Source organism: Oreochromis aureus, linkage group 12 (assembly GCF_013358895.1).
Source record: "Oreochromis aureus strain Israel breed Guangdong linkage group 12, ZZ_aureus, whole genome shotgun sequence".
Lineage (NCBI taxonomy): Eukaryota > Metazoa > Chordata > Actinopteri > Cichliformes > Cichlidae > Oreochromis > Oreochromis aureus.
Window position 1 is genome coordinate 2663108 of NC_052953.1, and position 20629 is coordinate 2683736.

Here is a 20629-nt window from a genome sequence, read left to right on the forward strand (position 1 = left end):
GAGGATTCAGGGTCACCTGGTCCAGCCCTAACTATATGCTTTAGCAAAAAGGAAAGTTTGAAGCCTAATCTTGAAAGTAGAGATAGTGTCTGTCTCCCAAATCCAAATCTGCTCTCTCTTTCTAGTCCCTGTCAGGACTCTTGCTGCAGCATTTTGGATCAGCTGAAGGCTTTTCAGGGAGTTTTTAGGACATCCTGATAATAAAGAATTACAGTAGTCCAGCCTGGAAGTAATAAATGCATGAACTAGTTTTTCAGTGTCACTCTGAGACAGGATATTTCTAACTTTAGAGATGTTGCGCAAATGGAAGAAAGCAGTCTTACATATTTGTTTAATATGTGCGTTGAAGGACATGTCCTGGTCAAAAATGACTCCAAAGTTCCTCACAGTGTTACTGGAGGCCAAGGTAATGCCATCCAGAGTAAGAATCTGCTTAGATACCATATTTCTAAGATTTTCAGGGCCGAGTACAATAACCTCAGTTTGATCTGATTTAAGACATTCCTGCAGTAAATAATACATAATACTAATACTGCAGTAAATAAATAATACTTAATAATACAAGATATTACGAAGTTACAGAATGCAACTTTGTAATATATAAAAAATATATTTTAATAACAATAATATATATATTTAAAAAAAACAGCTCTAACAGATGCAAATAGTGCTAGTTATAAATACCCCAGTATATTTCACAAATTAAATACATATGGTTGTTCTGAAAGGGGGTGGAGTTGGGGGAGGGGGTGTGGATATTAATGATATTCTTGACCATAGATTTGAAGGGTTTGAGTGAGTGTTGTTTTGCTGACTCATTCATTTCCACGGTCAGACCACATCCTTTGTACATGTAAAGCTGAGCATCACAGTGAGTTTCAGTGCATTCAGCGTCTGATCAAAGAGGGAAAAAGAAGAAATGTCCTGCCTGAAGAATTTAAGTCTTCTCATCACATGTGTGCTCCTCTTCATCATCCAGCCAGGTGAGTGATGTTTTCTACTGTAACTTAATTTACCCACTGGTAATTTTCATCTTCATGTAAACGAGTATAATGCAAAGTCACACTGCTGATATCCTTCAGGTGTTTGTTTCTTTCATCGGTTCTTCATTTATGCATCTGGATATTTTGTTTCTGTTTTAGGTCGTGGTTCTGAGATTATTAATGGGAAAGAAGTCAAGCTGTACTCACTGCCTTTCATGGCTTATGTGAGAAGTGTGACTAAATCTTTCTGTGGAGGGACATTAATCCATCCACAGTGGGTGCTGACAGCTGCCCACTGCACTGGGTAAGAATCTGTGGCCTTATTTTCCTCAATTTTAAAAATAATGCAGTGTTTATTTTTAACAGACTATTATTCCTTCAGTAACTACCCAGAGGTCACTAACTGTTGTGTGTTTGAACTCTGGGTAGTTACTGAAAGAATGAGATCAGGGCCAGAGCAGCAGAAATGTGCTTTCTGTAAACGGTGGCTGCCTCTCCTTTAGAGAAATCATTCATTCAGTCATTGGAGAGAAGCTCAGCTGCTACTCTTGCACATTCAAAGGATCCAGCTGAGGTGGTTCGGGTATCTGGCAAGGATGCATCACAGGTTAGGTCACATGCAGGTCAAATAATACACACTGCTATAATTATACATGGAAAGCTAATTACATTGAATGGAGAGGATGAATATAGAATATTTAAAGTTGATTTTCCACTCTCTTGTAAGCACAATATCTTTACAGAGGTGTTCTAGAAAGTTTTATTTAAGATGGAATAACAAGCAAAATATAAGTGTTGCACTCACTTAAAATAACACAGAAGTCACAGCTACATACACATCAAACTAGTGATGCGCGAATCATGAACGAATCGTTCAATACTCGAGAATCACTTTACTGACTCATGAATCATGATTCACAAGCCCAACTGACTCACTGACTCATCCCTGTTGCTGTTAGCAGCAATATATCCAGCTTATAATTAAAATTGTGGAGAAAAACACAACATCCAGTATCTTAAAAACATTTCTGCTCTGAACTGGAAGAAAAAACCCTGAGTAGAAGCTCACATCAAGGCAATAGCTCCTCGGTTCACAGTAGCATCGCTCTGCTAACATGCTAACAGCACATTTGAGCTACTCACCCCCTCCTTTCCTGTGCTGAATCATAGAGCGAACAAATCACTCACTCACTCACTCACCCCCTCCCTCCTAGCTCACAGCTTCTTCTTCTTCTTGGTTGGCAACCAGTGTTAAGGCGCACTACCGCCCCCTGGCTCACAGCTCAGTGGACATTTAGATGAGAAAATATATATTTGACACATTTAAGGAAAATACTAATAAAATAAAAATAAACAAAATAAATGTTCCCTTTAGAAAATTTTTTTGCTCTTTTTGCTCTATAAAATAGTTGTTTTCTTTTAGAATCACTCATCTTAGCAGTAGGATTTACATGAAAAGAGAAAAGAAATTAAGTTTGAGTGAAAATGTACATTTTTTGCACTCTCTGGTCAACTGACTCAGTGAATCAAATGACTCAAAAAACCCGATTCACTTTGGTGAGTGACTCATTAAAACTCGATTCAGTAAAAATAATCAAATTTACCATCACTACATCAAACATTTTATACATTTCTTCATCTAAAACATTTTATGTACATTTTAATTTCTTCATTCAGCTTGAAGAAAACATGCAGATTCACCTAAAGCTCAGTAACAGCTATAACCCAGCCATATGTAGTAATACACAATAATAAAGAAGCATGATTATTGTTTTAGAAACCACAGATCCATTAAACTTTTAAATATGTAAACCTTCATCACCAGATTGTGTTTTTTCTTTTACAGGAGTTATTGGGTGATGCTGGGAGCCCACTCCAGAACGAACAACGAACATTCCAAGCAACTCCGAGTCGTTGAGAAAAGTTTTCCTCATCCTGACTACTGTTGTGCAAAGCACGACAATGACCTCATGTTGCTGAAGGTAAGGTGATATATCAGGGTCTGATACCAAATGATGTAAATGCACTGTTTCTTATTTAGCACCTTTCTACTCTACCTTAGCACTCAGAGCGTTACACAACATGGCTAATTCACCCAAACACTTTTTTCTGTGCTTAAGTGCTTTCTATCTAACACTGACACACACTCACATGTATGCATCAGAGAGCATCGTGGGGTTCAGTATCTTGCCAAAGGATTTTTGACATGCAGACTGGAGAGACCAGGGATCAAACATCAAACCATCCGATTAGTAGATAACCTGCTGTACCTCCTACAGCCAAGTCAGGTTTTGCTTACTTAACTAAAACATTTTTATTCTTTAAATTCATTCTTTGAATTATAAAACGTATTTCCATGTGTGTATAGACATGTTTCAACACATCACTGCACATATTTCATATTTTCCAAGCAAAATATTAGAAATAAATGAGTGGTGCTTCAAGACTAACTTTTTTTTTTCAGCTTAAAGAACCGGTGTTGAAAACCAGGGCAGTGCAGTGGCTCGAGTTTGGCGACACTGTGAGAGACCCGGCAGCTGGCAGCACGTGTCTGGTGGCTGGATGGGGAGTAACTGAAAACAACCGAACATCAGACGTCCTCATGTCTGTCAATGTGACTGTGGTGGACAGACAGACGTGCAACTCTTGTGATTATTACAACCACAGACCTGAGATCACCAGAGACATGATATGTGCTGGTTCAGATGGTACAAACGTCGCTGATACCTGTCAGGTACGTATGAAGAATCCATGTATTTTTCCTTGTTCAAAGTAAATGTGCATTCAGCTCAACACCTGAAACACTGTTGTGTGTTTGTTCTTGCTGCAGGGGGATTCAGGAGGGCCGCTGTTGTGTGATGGAGCGCTGGTTGGAGTCACTTCTTTTGGAGCGGGTTGTGGTGTCATTAAAAAACCTGGAGTCTACTCGTTTGTCTCAGAGAGACAGCTGTCCTGGATCAAAACTACGATGAATTATTTCTAAATGTGTGAAACCACAGACATCAGGCTGCATGATTTGATGTTATATCTGTCAGTGTTGTCTCTGTAGACCATTATTCAGTTTATCATTTTACCGTTCCTCTTACAGTTTATGATAATTTAGTTTCTGCCAGCTTGCTATACTTTTTTTTCATAGGTTCTGCACTTGGCTAGTCCACCACATGAACCACACTTTAGGCCTACTGTGAACAAAATTGGAAACACTGTTTGAAAATTTACCATCTTTCACCACACAAACCAGACAGATACATGGTTATATCTAATCATCATTTTTCCAAATAAATTAAAGATCTCCCAAACAGGAGTGCTCCTGGTTGTTGCAGATGAGTGCGGCTGCAGTAAAACCAGGGATTAGCAATTTTTATGTACACACAAAAGCCATAAATGTCAAATAAAACAGAGAGATTATTCAGACTGTCAAACAGACAGATTCAACAGCTCATATAAAACCAACTGAAACTGAAAATGAGGCCTGTGGACAGGATTGTTGAAAAAGACAAAAAAAACTTGTTTTCTTCATTTCCCATTACGACTCTGTTGCTTGAAAACCAAAAAAACAAACATATTTTTCGACTTGCTGCTTTTTCTACTTTCTAATAAAGCTGGAGGCATGAATAAAAAAATACACATTTGCTCTATTTTTCTTTGATTGTACTGCAGTTTCAAACTGTACCTTTCAAAGTATCATCATTAATATAATGAGTTTACAATTACAGTCATTTGAGGCCTAATTCACTTTTTCCAACTCTTTTGATCAGCTGTAGATTTTCTCATTCAAAGGTTTTCTTCAGAAGAAAATAACACAGAGAATATTCACTGATGGGAAACAAAGAAACATGAGAAATACACAACTGACAGCTTCACATGTTGAGGATCTCCTCTTCCTTAGGATTCACTGACATGATCGTCACACATTCACCTCCATCAACACTGTGTCTTTTGTCATTGATTACTTCCACAAATCCTGATTCATTTCTTTCTTTTTTGCTAAATTGGCTGAAAGTATCAGTCATATACACGTCTGCACCCAGTGTCCTCCATGTGGTTATTTATGATAAATTTGACAACAGGCTTTGAAACAATATCAGCACTCGATCAACAGTTGCCTCGTGTTTGTTATCTCTGTAAATGAGCCGGCCGCGATCACACAGTTTATAAATATCATTACTCAGAAAAGAAAGAGTACTTTTTATTTGAAGTAAACACTTCAGTCAATCACCTCATATATGTTATGATTCTTGCTACTTTAAGTTGTTTAATCAAGACTGAACCAATGATGTAAACACGTATATGCTATGATCAAACTAATCCTTTCATTAGGGGGAAAAAGGACCGTGTATGTGTTCATTTATTCCACTGCTTGAATGCCAGTTTACCTCCCTAGGGAGATGGGGTTTTTTTTTTAATAATTATTGTTATCATTAATTATCATTGTTACCAGTATTGCTGTGAATTTGGTAGAACTTACACAGTGCCCCCCAAAATATAGCAGAGAGTGCCACCTAATGGTGGAGTATAAAAACTACATGTCAGTTACATGGAGTTGTCTTTTGCAGGAAACGTCCATAATAATGTTTAGTTCTGAAAAAAAAGGAAGAAAACAAATGAACAAATTATTGTTTCACTGAACTTGAAATCTAAAACAAACACAGTGACATATTAATTTTTGATGCCACAGAAAGACTTTGTAGCTGCTGTAGCGACCATATACAGTTTGTGGTGTTGTGTGTATATTCCTGGATTTATGGTTGTCGTGCAAGTCATGTGGGAAGTGTTGAACGAGCAGGAAATATGTTCACCCGGTCACTGGTGTGTCAGCAGGGAGACTGGGTGAGTAAGGGGGAGGGTGTGTCTTGTTGACCGCTGTCAGTCATCTTGCTAAGTTCAGAGCACCTTGGAGTAGCTTCCTCTTGCTCGGGCTTGACTGCAGCATTGATGGATTATTAAACATGCAAATAAACAATTTATGGAGCAGTTCTTGGAAACTGGATCAATTTGTTGGGTTGCTTACGAGATATTAGAGCAGTAGTCCCTACTTCAGCCTCATGACGGCAGCATTTTGAAAGAGTTCTTGTACAAACAAAAGAGGCAGAAGAAGAAGAAACTTCTGTGTCTCGCTTTATTGAAAAGTACAGAATATACGTAAAAATTTATTTGTTTTGATGTTTCCAAGCACAAACACTTAAATGTAGACATAAACAAGGAAACATGTTCAAGAATTTATCCATGTCAAAAAATATGTTCACAAGCTTAACTTTGAGTTTACGTTTAAAATACACCAAGTAGTGAATCTGTTTGGCTGACAGGCTGGATAATCTCACTTTGTTGTTTTACCTTCATGGGTTCCTTCATAATCTGCAGCAAACAGGAGCACTCATCTTCTTAGAGTTAATCTAAGTTAACTGGAAAAAGAGAAAATAAGATTTCTACAATTTGCTGGCTGTTCAACTCTGACTCCAAAGTCTGTGCAGCTTCTCAGTCATCTAGGTCATGACAGCCTTAAGAGCTTGAAAAAAAGATGACTGAGCTTCTTTAAGGTTTTTTCCACCTCTCATCCAAGAGGCTTCTTTAGTTCAGAATTGCTCAGCGATATCAGCTTCAATGTGGACTATGAATAAAAGCCAGATCCATGCATCTCCTGTATTGTTTAAACAAACACGACTCTACTCTCAGCTCCTAACACTTCCAAAATCCAGTATAACTCTCACTTGCAGTAGCGTGGTTGCATCTGATTTTGGTAACATGTCTATTTATTGATATTTATTTCTGTTTGGCATTTCCTGTTCTTATACATCTGTTTTAGATATCTGTATGTGTGTTTGTATGGCATGTGGGTGGTAGCATATTACCTTTTGATTAGCAGCTTGTTTACTGTACTGCTTCACCACACATGAAATGAAAATATTCAGATGTCTCAGGCACAACAGCTTCTCGTATCTCTGTTTTATCAGGTGTTGAATGCAATGAAACCCAATATGGCACCAAGCCTTTTTGTGTTGGCCTCAGTGATGGCAATAACAGAGTTAAAAGTAATAGAGTTACTAACTCCATTACTTTTTTCAGTAACTAATTGCAGTTTTTGAAGTAACGCATTAGTTACCTTTCCTAGTAATTAGTTACTTTTATAATATTGTAACTCAGTTACTTTTTTGAAGTAGTAACGAGTAACTACAACTAGTTCCTTTATCAAACACTTGTGGTGTCATGAAACGGCTGTGTGCAGGCAGGAATGGTGGACCCAAAGTGCAGACACTTGGAGGCAAAACGTGAACTCAAAACAGCTTTAATGCTGAACTCAAAAGTTACAAAGCTGAGAATCCAAAAATAAACTCAGGCAGGCAGACAGAACACACAGCATGAATGAGGGTAGATAAGGGAGATCACGGACACAGAGAAACACAGGGCTTAAATACACAGAGGGAGCAATCAGGGGATGGGAAACAGGAGGGAAACACAGCTGGGGCAACTCGGGCCTGACAAGACAAAGGAAGCAAAACCAGACACATTAACATGTGACAAGAACTTTCAAAGTAAAACAGGAAACATAACACAGAGACGCAGACTTGACACGGGGATACAGCAGACAGGGAGACAGCAACTATGGAGTACAGAACAGAAGCAGGCACAACTCTGACAAAGAAACCAAACGACTAGAAATGATAAATAAAGGCAAAAATCAAAGTACAATAATAATGAAAACTTAAAACTCTGGGTCAACGACCCAGCCACTCTAACAGGTTGAGCTCAAATGATGTATCCTGCCCACGACTCATCAAAAATAGACATGTGAATGTGGACTGGTTCATGTTGATACTGTTTTAACTCATTTGGACAATTTTATTTAGATTTTTTCTTTTTTTGTTGCTATGTGATGAAGGGAGTAAAAATAAATTTACTGTACAATATAAAGCACCTTGAGGTGACTGTTGTTGTGATTTGTCGCTATATAAATAAAATTGAATTGAATTGAAAAATAAAAATAAGTAGTAAAAATTTGTGCTGTCAGCGTTAATCTCGTTAAAATGATGTTAACGACTTAACCGCATTAACGCGACAAATCTCCATTAGCAAGTTAACAGACATCACCTCATGCAAGGCGCTGCAGGGCACTAACACATTAATTCAATTCAATTCAATTTTATTTATATAGCGCCAAATCACAACAAAAGTCGCCTCAAGGCGCATTAACAAGCCATGCTAACGCATTGACGCTGTGCAGCCCTCGCACAGGGCGATCCACACCACTAACGGAGATTTGTCGCGTTAACGTTGGTTATGGTGTCAACATCATTTTAACAAGATTAATGCTGACAGCACTGGAAAAAAGTAAATATTAGCATACACCCCGCAAATACCAGCAAATTGTTCTTGTTTCCTTCCTTTCTTTTTCAGTTCCTCTATTTCATAGGGAGCTACTAGTTGTTTAGATGTTAGTCTAGCCCCTCTCACTGGGATTAAATGTGTAGTATCATTCCAAAAATTCCCTATTTTTATGCTTCTTCTATGCGGCTTCTTCATCGCCGTGTCCTGGTTCCTCAACACCAGACCTTTAATCCGTTGGATGGCCAAGCCAACATGGCTTTAGTTCTGTATCTCTTGCTTATACAAAGGTAGTCTGCGGGTACGATGGAGGTCCAGTCTGGGGACCCTTACTTGATTTTTGCCCCTGATCTATTGTTCTAAGACCGGTTACGATGGAACCATCCAGCTGCTAAAGCTGCACACTTCTGGACGGAGATCTCGGATGTCGTTCCTGGAATCTTAAAAATTATTAGTTACCACTGCTGCAAACAATATTTTTTTCTTATTCCACTATAAACAGCATTTTAATTTTACATTTTTATAGCATAGCATAGCATCTTTATTTGTAACTCTCTTTACATCCAACAATGTTGACCAAGTGCTACAAATAGAAAACAGATAGAAAACAGTTTAAATTACATATAAAATATCTTAAAATTAAAAATAATATATTTATAATTCATAATTTATGAACAAAGTGTTGTATATATGATTGTGTGCCTCCTGACTGACAGGAATATCCATTAAATACACCAGCAGGAGAACATTTCACTTTTACCACCAAACAGTTTATTTTCATTATGCAAGGATCAACAGTTTTTCATATTAATATGGACCTGCACTTACAGAGTACAGAATAACAGCAAAAACTCCTCACAAGTAGAAAAAAATGAAAATAGTTTTATAAAACTGTATATGTAAAAATGCTGCTACACACTGTATTTACATTTTTTAAAGTTCGTGTAAATAGTTTGTAATTCATTATTCTTGATGTATTTCATATTTACTTAGTTTAAATCATTATTTCCTTCTTATGAACAGTGGATAAGGAAAGAAAAATAAACTTTTGTTGTGACCGTTGTATGTTTGCAGGCGTTCCCCAGCTCTCTGTGAATGGTACTCATGGCCATTGATCAGTGCTCTTTGATCAGTAGTTTGATCAATGGTCATGAGAATTAGCATATAATGATTAAGGAACTGACCTCCCAGCCCATTGTTCCTTCAGTGGGCTGGTTTCAGTCATTATGCAAATGTACTGTTTATAAAATTGGGGAAACCTGCAGTCAGCTGAGACTGAAGAAGTCACCTGGATGAGTGACGAAACGTTTCTCCCACTGAAGACGTCCAGATGAAGAGAATCAACCTTTGGGGAAATCTGTTGGGCATTTTCTTGGGTTTCAGACAATAATTTTGATTGTTACAGTGCAAAACAGAACAAGCAAAGGATAAAAAAGAATCTGAAGGTTAACATTTCTTATTCTTTTAAAATATATTTGCTTATTATACTTGTTTTTAACAGACTGAAAGAAAACAGTGTCCTTAAATTTTAATAGATATAAAGAACACGGGATCACATGTGTGCACACTTTAATATGCTGACTGTGAGTGAGGACATAAATATGAAGTTGCTGGATTTATATTTATAGTAGCAAAAAATAATGTCAGCAAAAATTTCAATGAAATGAGCAGTATAAACATTTTTGCGACTTTACATGTAAACATCCTGGGCCATCTGACCTCAGGAATTGGCAGCAAAGAGTCCCCCGGCCCAGTCTCTGACATCTCTTTGCTCCAGAAGCAGCTGAAAGGGGCTTCCAGTGACACTCTCCTGGCGTACTGCGTAGGGCCCAGACTTGAATCGCTCGGAAATGTCTCGTGTGACTTACGATTGCACCAAAGGGTCTTGTTGTAGTTGACATGCCCAGAAAACATTGAAAGGGAGGCATTGTGATTAGATCCACCTGAGCTGAAGCTCCGTATGGCACGATGAAGCTGCATCGACCACAAAATCCTACTTAACAGGCTCAAGGTTTTGGCTGGTATATCTGGCTCTGCCCTAGACTGGTTTTCTTCCTATTTATCAGACAGGACCTTTTCTGTTAGGACTGATAGGTTCACCTCTGACATTGCTGCCCTGACCTGTGGGGTCCCACAGGGTTCAGTTTTAGGTTTATTACTATTTTCTTTTTATATGCTTCCTTTAGCTGGTATCATTCAATCTTTTAGCGACCTGTCTTATCATTTTTATGCTGATGACATTCAGCTCCATATGTCCTTTAAGCCTCATCAGCTGGATAGGCTGTCCACCCTAGTCCAGTGCTTAACCCAGGTTTCTGATTGGCTTTCAAGCAACTACCTCGTTCTGAATACTAACAAAACTGAGACCATGATCATAGCTCCTCCTGAAGTCAGTCAGGTTCTTGCCTCTCACTGTCCATCTGTCAAGTCAAATATTCGAAATCTTGGAGTAATATTTGACTCTTCTCTGGGCCTCGACTCTCATGTAAAATCTTTGTCTTGTTCCTGTTTCTATCATTGGGCGATCGTGGCTCAAGAGTTTGGAGTCGGCCTTGTAATCAGAAGGTTGCCAGTTCGAGCCCCGGCTCGGACAGTCTCAGTCGTTGTGTCCTTGGGCAAGACACTTCACCTACCGCCTACTGGTGTTGGCCAGAAGGGCCGATGGCGCGATATGGCAGCCTCGTTTCTGTCAGTCTGCCCCAGGGCAGCTGTGGCTACAACTGTAGCTTGCCTCCACCAGTGTGTGAATGTGTGTGTGAATGGGTGGATGACTGGGTATGTAAAAGCGCTTTGGGGTCCTTAGGCGGGGCTAGTAAAAGCGCTATACAAATACAGGCCATTTACCATTTACCATTTAAGAAACATCTCTAAACTGCGACACATGGTTTCCTCAGCTGAACTGGAAAAACTCATTCATGCATTTGTGTCATCACGCTTAGATTACTGTAATTCCCTGTTTACAAGCTTGGATAAATCATCTCTCTCTCTCTCCCAGGCAATACAGACTACTACCTCGTTCTACCAAGCGTGTTCACATTGCTCCCATCTTATATTCTTTACATTGGCTCCCAAGAGAGTTTAGAATTCGCTTTAAAATTCTTGTTTTATCATACAGAGCACTAAATGTCCAGGCTCCAGATTATTTATCCATTTATTATTATTATTTATCTTGACTCTGTGGATTCTTTTAAAAAGCAGTTAAAAACTTTTCTGTTCAAACAAGCCTTTTGTTGATCTACGTATTTTATATTTTTTACATTTGATCTTTTACATAGCGTATAATGTCTATTGATTTTATTGTTTATTTTAATATTTGTGTACAGCGCTTTGTGACTGCCTGTCTGTGAAAAGTGCTTAATAAATAAATTTTACTTACTTACTTACTTTGCATGTGAGAGGCAGCGGGATCGATGCCCGCATTCTCCAGGACCCTTTTGCACGTCCGCGAGGAGACCCCGAGCCAAGTGTGTAGCCAATCCATTGGGGGTGTCTCTTATGGACTGTGACTTTGCTCATTATACTCACTTTCAAAAGCTTCCTGTCATCACTGCAGAGGAGGACTCAAAGGAAAAGGTTAGAATAGGAAAAGAAAAAGTAGCAGTGTCATGTAGATACGAACACTGGCGCGGCTAGTCGGATGGCAAAGGAAAAGCCTTATAGTGAGTAGAATGCGAGCTTGGACACTAAGTATGGAGAAAGGGACTTGTACCAACCAGCAAGGCAGAGACATCCAGCTGGAAAGGATGGTCAGCAGCTTAAAGTCATTAAGGGTGGAAATGGTAATGTGCTAACAAATGAAGAGGGAGGGAGTACTTTGGAGGGAAGACGTGGGTGGAGAGCAAATTCAGGGGTGATTTGTCCCACAAGGATAGCAGCAAGTGCGAAAGGCAAGCTTTAGAAGACGGTAGTGAGAGCTGCTCTGATGTGTGGCACAGATGGAGTCTGCAGAGTTGAAGATGATAAGCTTTTGCTTGGGAGTGTCCAGGATGGAAAAGATGCGAAATGACCATGTGCGAGGGACAGCTGGGGTTGAGCCGTTTGGAGGTGGTTTGGACATGTGCAGAGGAGGGATATAAGACATACTGGGAAAAGGGTGTTAAATACGGAGCTGCTGGGCAGGAGAATAAGAGAAAGACCAAAGACAACGTTCATAGACGTAGCCAAGTAGGACATGGAGAGGGTTGGTGTGACAGAGGAGAATGCTCAGGGTGAGATGGAGGCAGACGATCCACTCTGGCAACCCCCAAGAAGAACAGGCTCAAAGAAGAAGCCAGCATCACTCCAGGCTTCTACCAAAGTGTTACGCAGCCCCTCATCGGGGATCTGGAGTCAATCTCCCTGCGTCCACTGTCAGAGGCCATAAGAAGATCATTTGTAACCTTCACTAAAGCTGTTTCTGTGCTGTGATGAGCTCTGAAACCTGACTGAAACTCTTCAAATAAGCCATTCCTCTGCAGATGATCTGTTAGCTGTTTGACAACTACTCTTTCAAGGATGTTTGATATGAAAGGAAGGTTGGAGATTGGCCTATAATTAGGTCTGTGAAGGTTCTCAGTCATCCAGGTCATCGTAGTCAAAGGAGTTTGCAAAGAAAAGCGTCTGGACTTAAAGAAGTCCAGACGCTTTTCTTTGCAAACTCCTTTGACGGCCTATAATTAGCTAAGACAGCTGGGTCTAGAGATGCTTTTTAAGTAAAGGTTTAACTACAGCCAGCTTGAAGGCCTGTGGTACATAGCCGATAAAGTCTACTCTCCACTGCTGTGTAATCAATTATTGTAAATGTGAATGTTATCAGGAAATGATCAGACAGCAGAGGGTTTTCAGGAAACACTGTTAAATGTTCAGTTTCTATGCCATATGTTAAAACAAGATCTAGAGTGTGATTAAAGTGGTGGGTGGGTTCTTTTACATTTTGAGAGAAGCCAATTGAGTCTAATAACAGATTAAATGCGATGTTGAGGCTGTCATTGTTAGCATCTACATGGATGTTAAAATCACCCACAATAATTATTTTATCTGAGCTGAGCACTAAATCAGATAAAAAGTCTGAGAAATCAGAGAGAAACTCTGTGTAAGGCCCAGGTGGACGATAGATGATAACAAGTAAGACTGGTTTCTGAGTTTTACAGCTGGGGTGGACGAGGCTAAGCATCAGGCTTTCAAATGAATTAAAAGTCTGTCTTGGTCTTTCGTTAATTAATAGGCTGGTGTGAAAAATTGCTGCCACACCGCTCCCTCGGCCTGTGCTTCGAGGTTTCTGGTAGTTAGAATGACTCGGGGGTGTTGATTCATTTAAACTAACATACTCATCCTGCTGCAACCAGGTTTCTGTAAGGCAGAGTAAATCGATTTGTTGATCAATTATTACGAAAATGCGGTCCGTTACTATTTTTCAACAAACAGACGGTTGAAGCTGTGTTCAGCTTACCGCATCTTATATCAGCTGCACGGAAGTAGCTGTAAGTAATCTGGACGCTACAGCTTTAAGCAGCTGCGCGCTGCCGCGGACGGTAATCATGATCACTGTCCAGCACAACACCTGGAGCTCAGGGGGCAAAACAATCGCATGAGTGCTGCTGTTTGACTGAGGAAGAATAAAGTAGTCATGGTAAGTTAATCACACAACCACTTAAAGAAGCAACAAGGTGAAATATACCAGTTTATAAACTGTGTTGATAGGCCACGTAAAACCAGAGTCATAATAAACAATATATACACGGCGTTTTTTCCTCAATAGTTTCGTCACGTTTACTGTCTAAGGACAGCGCAGCAAGACCTCTGCTTATGACCCCAACCACTAAAAAAAAAAAAAAACAGGGGAAGTTTTAGGAGTGATGGAGAGAGAGAGAGAGCGAGTTTTGAGATGTGAGAGATTTGTGACATTTAGCGTGTTTGGAGTGTGTAGTTAATGTGTTGTCTTGTGTAGTTAGTGTGTAGTGTTGTGGATAGTTTTGTGTTGTGTGTCAGAACAATGAGACGACTGTCTCCAGGTAGAAACAGCAGTGATACACCTGCTGCTGTCACACCTGCAGGTATCAGGCTGTGATGTTCTCCTTTATAGTGGACAGAAATGATTTTTTTGGAGTGGCACAAATAATTTGTGCGGCATCTTATTGAAGAACAGCTGATTGTTCTGTAAATAGTTTGAAATGGTTATTTTAAAAAAATCAAGGTAAAATGTAAATGGCTGCAAATAACTTTGTTGTTTGTAAAATGTGTGCATAAGATTTTAAAATTGACAATTTATATTTGCATTTGAAGTTATGAAATATGCTTCATTAAATATGTTTGTGGTTGTTACTGTAAAAAATATAACTTTTTCTACTCTGATTTTATGTATTTTGTCTGATTTTAGATCAATTGTGTTAATACAGTATGTCAAAATGAAAACATAACTGTAAATTCAGACACGTGAGGTTGTGCTGAAAACAATGATACCAAACAAGACAAAGAAAATTAATTTAAAGGTAAAATGTGGAGGGAAAATCCAAAGTAGCAAAAAATGGCCAATTACACCCTGGACCCCAGAGGGTTAAACGTTATTTTTAAAGTAACGCAATAGTTACTTTTCAAGTAATTAATTACTTTTAGAATATTGTAACTCAGTTACTAACTCAGTTACTTTTTTGAAGAAGTAACTATAATTAATTACTTGCCAAACACTGCTCTGCCTCAATAATCTAATGTGTTCATCTATTGTTCTTTTAATTATCCAAAGTTAGTTCACACCATCATGTTCTGGGCTCTATCATTTATCTTCAATTTTATTTATTTGTGTAAGTGACACTGTTGACAACCTTTAACACACTTAAAGAGCCGCTTTCACCGTCTTGCCTCCAGGTGTTTCCTGTTGTTATTCTCTTTATGCTTATCTCTGAGACATCAAGAGCAAATCCTGTACCAAAAACCTGTTGCTATGCAAGTGCAAAAGTTTCCAAGCAAAATGTGTCTTAACCAGTGTTGGGACTAACGCGTTATTAAGTAACGCGTTACAGTAACTACGTTATTATTGTGGTAACGAGCACGGTAACTAGTTATTATGCCAAAACCAGGAACGCGTTACTCGTTACTGGGATTTAGATAGGCTCGTTACTCGTTACTTCGTGTGGTGCTATCGCGGAGCTTCCACAGATTCAATAACATTAGCAAGTGGTGGAGGCCAGCAGGTGGATGAAGGAAAAGGGAGGCAAGAGAGAGACCCAAGCGGCCGCCGGTCCGGTGTCAGGTGAACTGAACTTCAGGTAAGAAGTTATGACCTGCAGTCTATCTGGGTCAGATATAAACCAAGTTTAGGTGGAGTTTATTTTCGGTATGCTGACATTTTCGTACTGCGTGCTAGCTAGCATGACGGAGTTTCTACTGTATACAGCTGGGTGGGTGCTATGTTACTGATGTTGAACTTTATTTTGTTCATACGGTTAATTATTAGAGTTGCTAACCGTCCTGTAAAAAACAGAATCGTCTGGTATTCAGAGAAAATATTACGCGTTTCGTACTGAGGTGAAAAGGAACAGTTTGTCCCGGACTTCAGCTACAATGAAAAAGACACAAAGCTGAAGCTGCACAGCTGCCTCTTCTTCTCTCCCCCTCGCTCTCCTGTTTCTACTTCAATCAGGAAACTGATCAATGATCAGCTGATCGGCTTTTCTCTCGTTTATTTATCGCCCACTTTGCGCCAGAAAGAGGAAACCAGCGGATGTCGTGCTAAACAACAGCAGCACGTTTAAGCTTGATCAGCTGTTGTTAGAATTTATTTAATATTAATTTCTAGTATCAGCTGATGTTTGCTGGAGCCACAGCTGTAAAGCTGCTGGTCATGATATCGGTTTGGTTATCTGGTGAGAGGGAAACATGCAGATGAAACCAGGAGATGTCCTTACTGAATCATCAGAGCTGAACAGGTGATGGAGAAACAGGTTTACCTTTTAGGTGACATGAATGAGTTGAAGGGAAGTTATGAACTGTTTCTGAGAGACAAATAACACCAGGATGCTTTTCTATGTAGCTGACAGCTGGTAACTGTGCAGGGGCGGGTCTAGCAAAGTGTTGCCAGGGGGCCAGGTAGGGCATTAACAGGGAAAGGGGGGCACAAAGAAATACTTTTCTTTATTATTCTCATTTAAAATGTCTCGCTTTTAATAAATAATTATCTGAGTCTTACAACAAACAATTGATAGATTGATACATATATACCATCAGAACAGTGTATATCACTGTCACAACAGTGTTTATTTTCATTCAAAGGCTTTATGATTTTTCCTATAATGGCGGGCCGGTCTCTAGTCAAAATGCCCGGGACGATTGTTTTGTCCCAGTCCAGCCCTGTTTGTAGCTCATCTGCAGTCTGGTGTTACCTACATCTTCCTATTCAGAAGGCAGAATTTCCGAGTTCTGAGTACAATCGAAAGCACCACGACTGCAGTTTTTGTGTTGGATGTAAAAAGCAGGCTAGAATCATGCGGCAGTCAACGACGGTCCAGGCGTGGGATTTCTCTCATGGAAATGTGCACATTATTTTTTCCTTTCTATTGGTAGGTGGCACAGTGCACGTGTGGCAAGTAAGCAAGCTAGAAGACTGGCAATCTTGCTGGGTATCCAGTTACGGAAGCAACACATTAACAAGAGAATTCTGAGTAAAACCAAAGTTACTTTCCCTAGTAACTAGTTACTCTGAAAGTAACGAGTAACTTGAAGTAACTGAGTTACTTTTTTAGAGAAGTAACTAGTAATGTAACTAAGTTACTAATTTAAAGTAACTTACCCAACACTGGTCTTAACTCTGACCTAGAAATGAATATACATATTATCTGTGTCTGTAAGCGTGTTATGCATTGACCTTTTACTGCACTCTGTCACTTTTCACAGCACATTTAGCAATATGTATAAGAAAACTAGTTATAACCACTTATTCTAGTAAAAGAGATCAAAGAGAAATCAAACATTTTCAATCAGCTAGGCTTAAGCATATAAGCAGTTACTTATAAGTAAGTTTTACCGTACCTAAATCATCAAACAGACAAAAAGTCATAAAATGATCATAAAACCCCTTATTTCAAATTAAACCTGAAATTCCCCCTTTAGACACATCTTCATGTGTCACACAAAATGAAAATGCTTCACCGCATCTTAGGAAATTAGCACAAAAAGGTTAGTCATATTATTTCTCAGATTCTGGAAATTTGAAAGTAAACCGTCACTGGCATCTGATAGTGTAGCACTGCATATTCTTTCCTTAAACTATAACATCACTGATGGGGACGACAAGGAGTACAGAGGACTGACTCAGGACTTTGTGGACTGGTGCCAGCTGAACTACCTCCAGATCAATGCCAGTAAAACCAAGGAGCTGGTGGTAGACTTCCGCAGGCACAAACATCCTCCACTGCAACCACTGAACATCCAAGGTATGGACATCGAGGCTGTGGACAGCTACAGGTACCTTGGTGTTCATCTGAACAGCAAACTGGACTGGACTCATAACTCAGACGCCCTCTACAGGAAAGGGCAGAGCAGGCTGTACCTGATGCGGAGACTCAGGTCGTTTGGAGTGGAGGGCCCACTCCTGAAGACCTTCTATGACTCTGTGGTGGCCTCAGCCATCTTTTATGGTGTGGTCTGCTGGGGCGGCAGCATCTCTGCTGGGGACAGGAAGAGACTGAACAGGCTGATCCGAAGGGCCAGCTCTGTTCTAGGATGCCCTCTGGACCCAGTGGAGGTGGTGAGTGACAGGAGAATGGCGGCTAAGCTGTCATCCCTGTTGGACAACATCTCCCACCCCATGCATGAGACTCTGACAGCACTGAGCAGCTCCTTCAGTGGGAGACTGGGGCACCCACGGTGTGGGATTTCGCAGGTCTTTCCTCCCCACTGCTGTCAGACTCCACAACAAAGACTTCAACTGATCAAACACACACATCCACACATGTGCAATAACACTAAGTGCAATAATCTTCCTGGCATCGTTGTATTTTTACTCAGTTGTATATAGCATTTGTATTCTATTTTTATCTTATTGTATATTTTATTCTATTTTATTCTACTGTATATAGTATTTTATTTTATTCTATTCTGTACAGTTGTGTACTGTATTTATTCTTATTTTATTTTATTCTAATTTTTGCTTCATAACTTTTGCACTGTCCACTTCCTGCTGTGACAAAAACAAATTTCCCACGTGTGGGACTAATAAAGGTTATCTTATCTTATCTTATCTTATCTTAACATGTTTGCTTGCTTACTAGTGTAGCAATATGTTGTGGGAATTAGAACTTTCCGGGCCGTAAAGGTTGGCCCGTCCTAAATTAATTTAAATGATTTATAAGCACCACTGGGGACTCAAACCACCAATTTCTTACCTGATGCTCGGGCCTAGCCCTCTAATCAATAAGGACTTAGATCCCTTAAGCAAATTACCAATAACCTAGTCTAATCTCTTTTCACTTGGCCGACAGCACACAATTACATTGAACACAGCACATCAAGTTTAAACACACAACACATCAACTTAAACATTCACCCCAACCTTAATAATTAGAAATTTTCATCAAATATTCCCCGGACTTTACTTTTTATTTATCACATATTACCCAAAATCACCATGGACATGTCACCAGAAATCTACTGAACCGATTTTATAATTTAGTTTAATTTCACCACTACTGAGCCAATTTAACGGTCAAGATCATCAACTCGGCGAACAGATAATTTAGAATTCATCCAATATACACAATTTGCTTTTTTTGAACAGGTTGTGCCTACCTTTAAATCTTTTTAGACCGGTCTCCTGTTCGCCTCATTTCAGATCCGACCTTTGGCCATATTTGTCCTCTCAGGCACAAAAGAATCCGGGTTCACGGCACCAATTATCAAATTCAGTTCTTTGAATTCTTTAACGACAGAGAAAGACCCCGGACTCAGTGTGGTCAAGCTCAAAAAATTCACCTTTATTGTACATTTCCGGAAACTGAGAGCTGTAGACACGAGGACGCACCCACAGGTCTAAAAGCATTGCAAGCCCAAATGCATATATATAGTTCTTCTATACGTCGCACACAGTTTTGATCAAAACAACTCTGATTAGTTTCACTTTCTGTCCGCCATGCTTCCTCTTCTCTGCACAAAGTGTGCAGTTTCCTGTCAGTACTTTTGGCTCAGATTCTACTCACAGTGGCTTTCTCCTACACTGGCCTCTAAAAAACAATATAAACAGAAAATAAGCACTAAGAATATATATTTCGTAACAGAAGCCTTCAGTTTTCAGGCCCCTCTTTTGTGGAAGCAGCTTCCAGTTTGGATTCGGGAGACAGACACTATCTATGTCTACAACTATTCTCAGTAAATATTAAGACCTTGTTTTTTTTCATCATTTACCACAAATAGATTCAATTTTTTTCAAGCTGTTTTGTGTTTTGTCTAAATTTCAACACAGCTTTAAGAAACTCTTATAAATATAACTGAAAATTTCAGTGACGTACTTACTCGTCCACAGCCTGTGATAAAGTGTTTTGCATCATATTAAGAGTCTCACTAAAATGGTTATTATTTATGATAAATTTGACTTAGTAAGACAGATAAGTGGACTGATGCATGCTGATGTTGTCCCTGTTTCACAGTTAGACCACATCCTTTGAGCTCATGATAAAAATCTTTACACCACACTGGGTTTCAGTGCTTTTAACACCTGATAAAAGACAGATGATAAGAAATGTTCTGCCTGAGAAATAAAGTATTTTAATGACTTCCTTGAACTGTTCGTTTTCCAGTGTGCAGGATTTTACAGCATACATCTAGAATGACTACAAGTGCACAAGTTTATTCTTAACTTTTATAATTCACACAAAGTAAAAAGCACAGAGACAGACTCAAATATATACATACTAATATGCAGCTCAAAAAATTTGAAGCACACTTTTCATGAGAGTATAACATGAACAGAATTACATTTCTGGGAATGTGATCTGTTCAGTTAAGCAGCAGAGGGGATTGTTTATTAGTTTCAATTGTTCTGGTGTTAATAAAATTAACAGCTGGTGCTCTAAAGGGGAAACAATGAGACAGCCTCAAAAACAGGAATGGTTTTACAGGTGGAGGCCACATTTTTTCCCTCTTAGTCATTTCTGACAGTTTTTTTTCTTCACTACTTTTGAATTCGACTGTTAGCATTAGGCCGTACCTGAACCCTACAGAGGTTGCACAGGTAGCCCAACTCCTCAAGTCTCAAGAGTGTGGAGGAGTCCAGGAGACAGTCAGTTATACTGTACAACGAGAGCTGAACAGTTCAATACCACCAGTATCTACTCCTTTGCGCAAGGATGAACAGGCTGAGC

The 20629-nt window shown here is 39.4% G+C and overlaps 1 protein-coding gene across 1 annotated transcript; it reads left to right on the forward strand.

Annotated features, from left to right (window-relative positions):
• The first annotated feature begins 823 nt into the window (after positions 1-823).
• Positions 824-4602, forward strand: LOC120442957 (granzyme K-like). Its single transcript, XM_039620334.1, has 5 exons — positions 824-983; positions 1143-1287; positions 2830-2965; positions 3448-3717; positions 3814-4602. Exons 1-5 carry the CDS (start codon positions 920-922, stop codon positions 3964-3966), a joined length of 768 nt encoding a protein of 255 aa, XP_039476268.1. The 5' UTR covers positions 824-919; the 3' UTR covers positions 3967-4602.
• The last annotated feature ends 16027 nt before the right edge of the window (positions 4603-20629 follow it).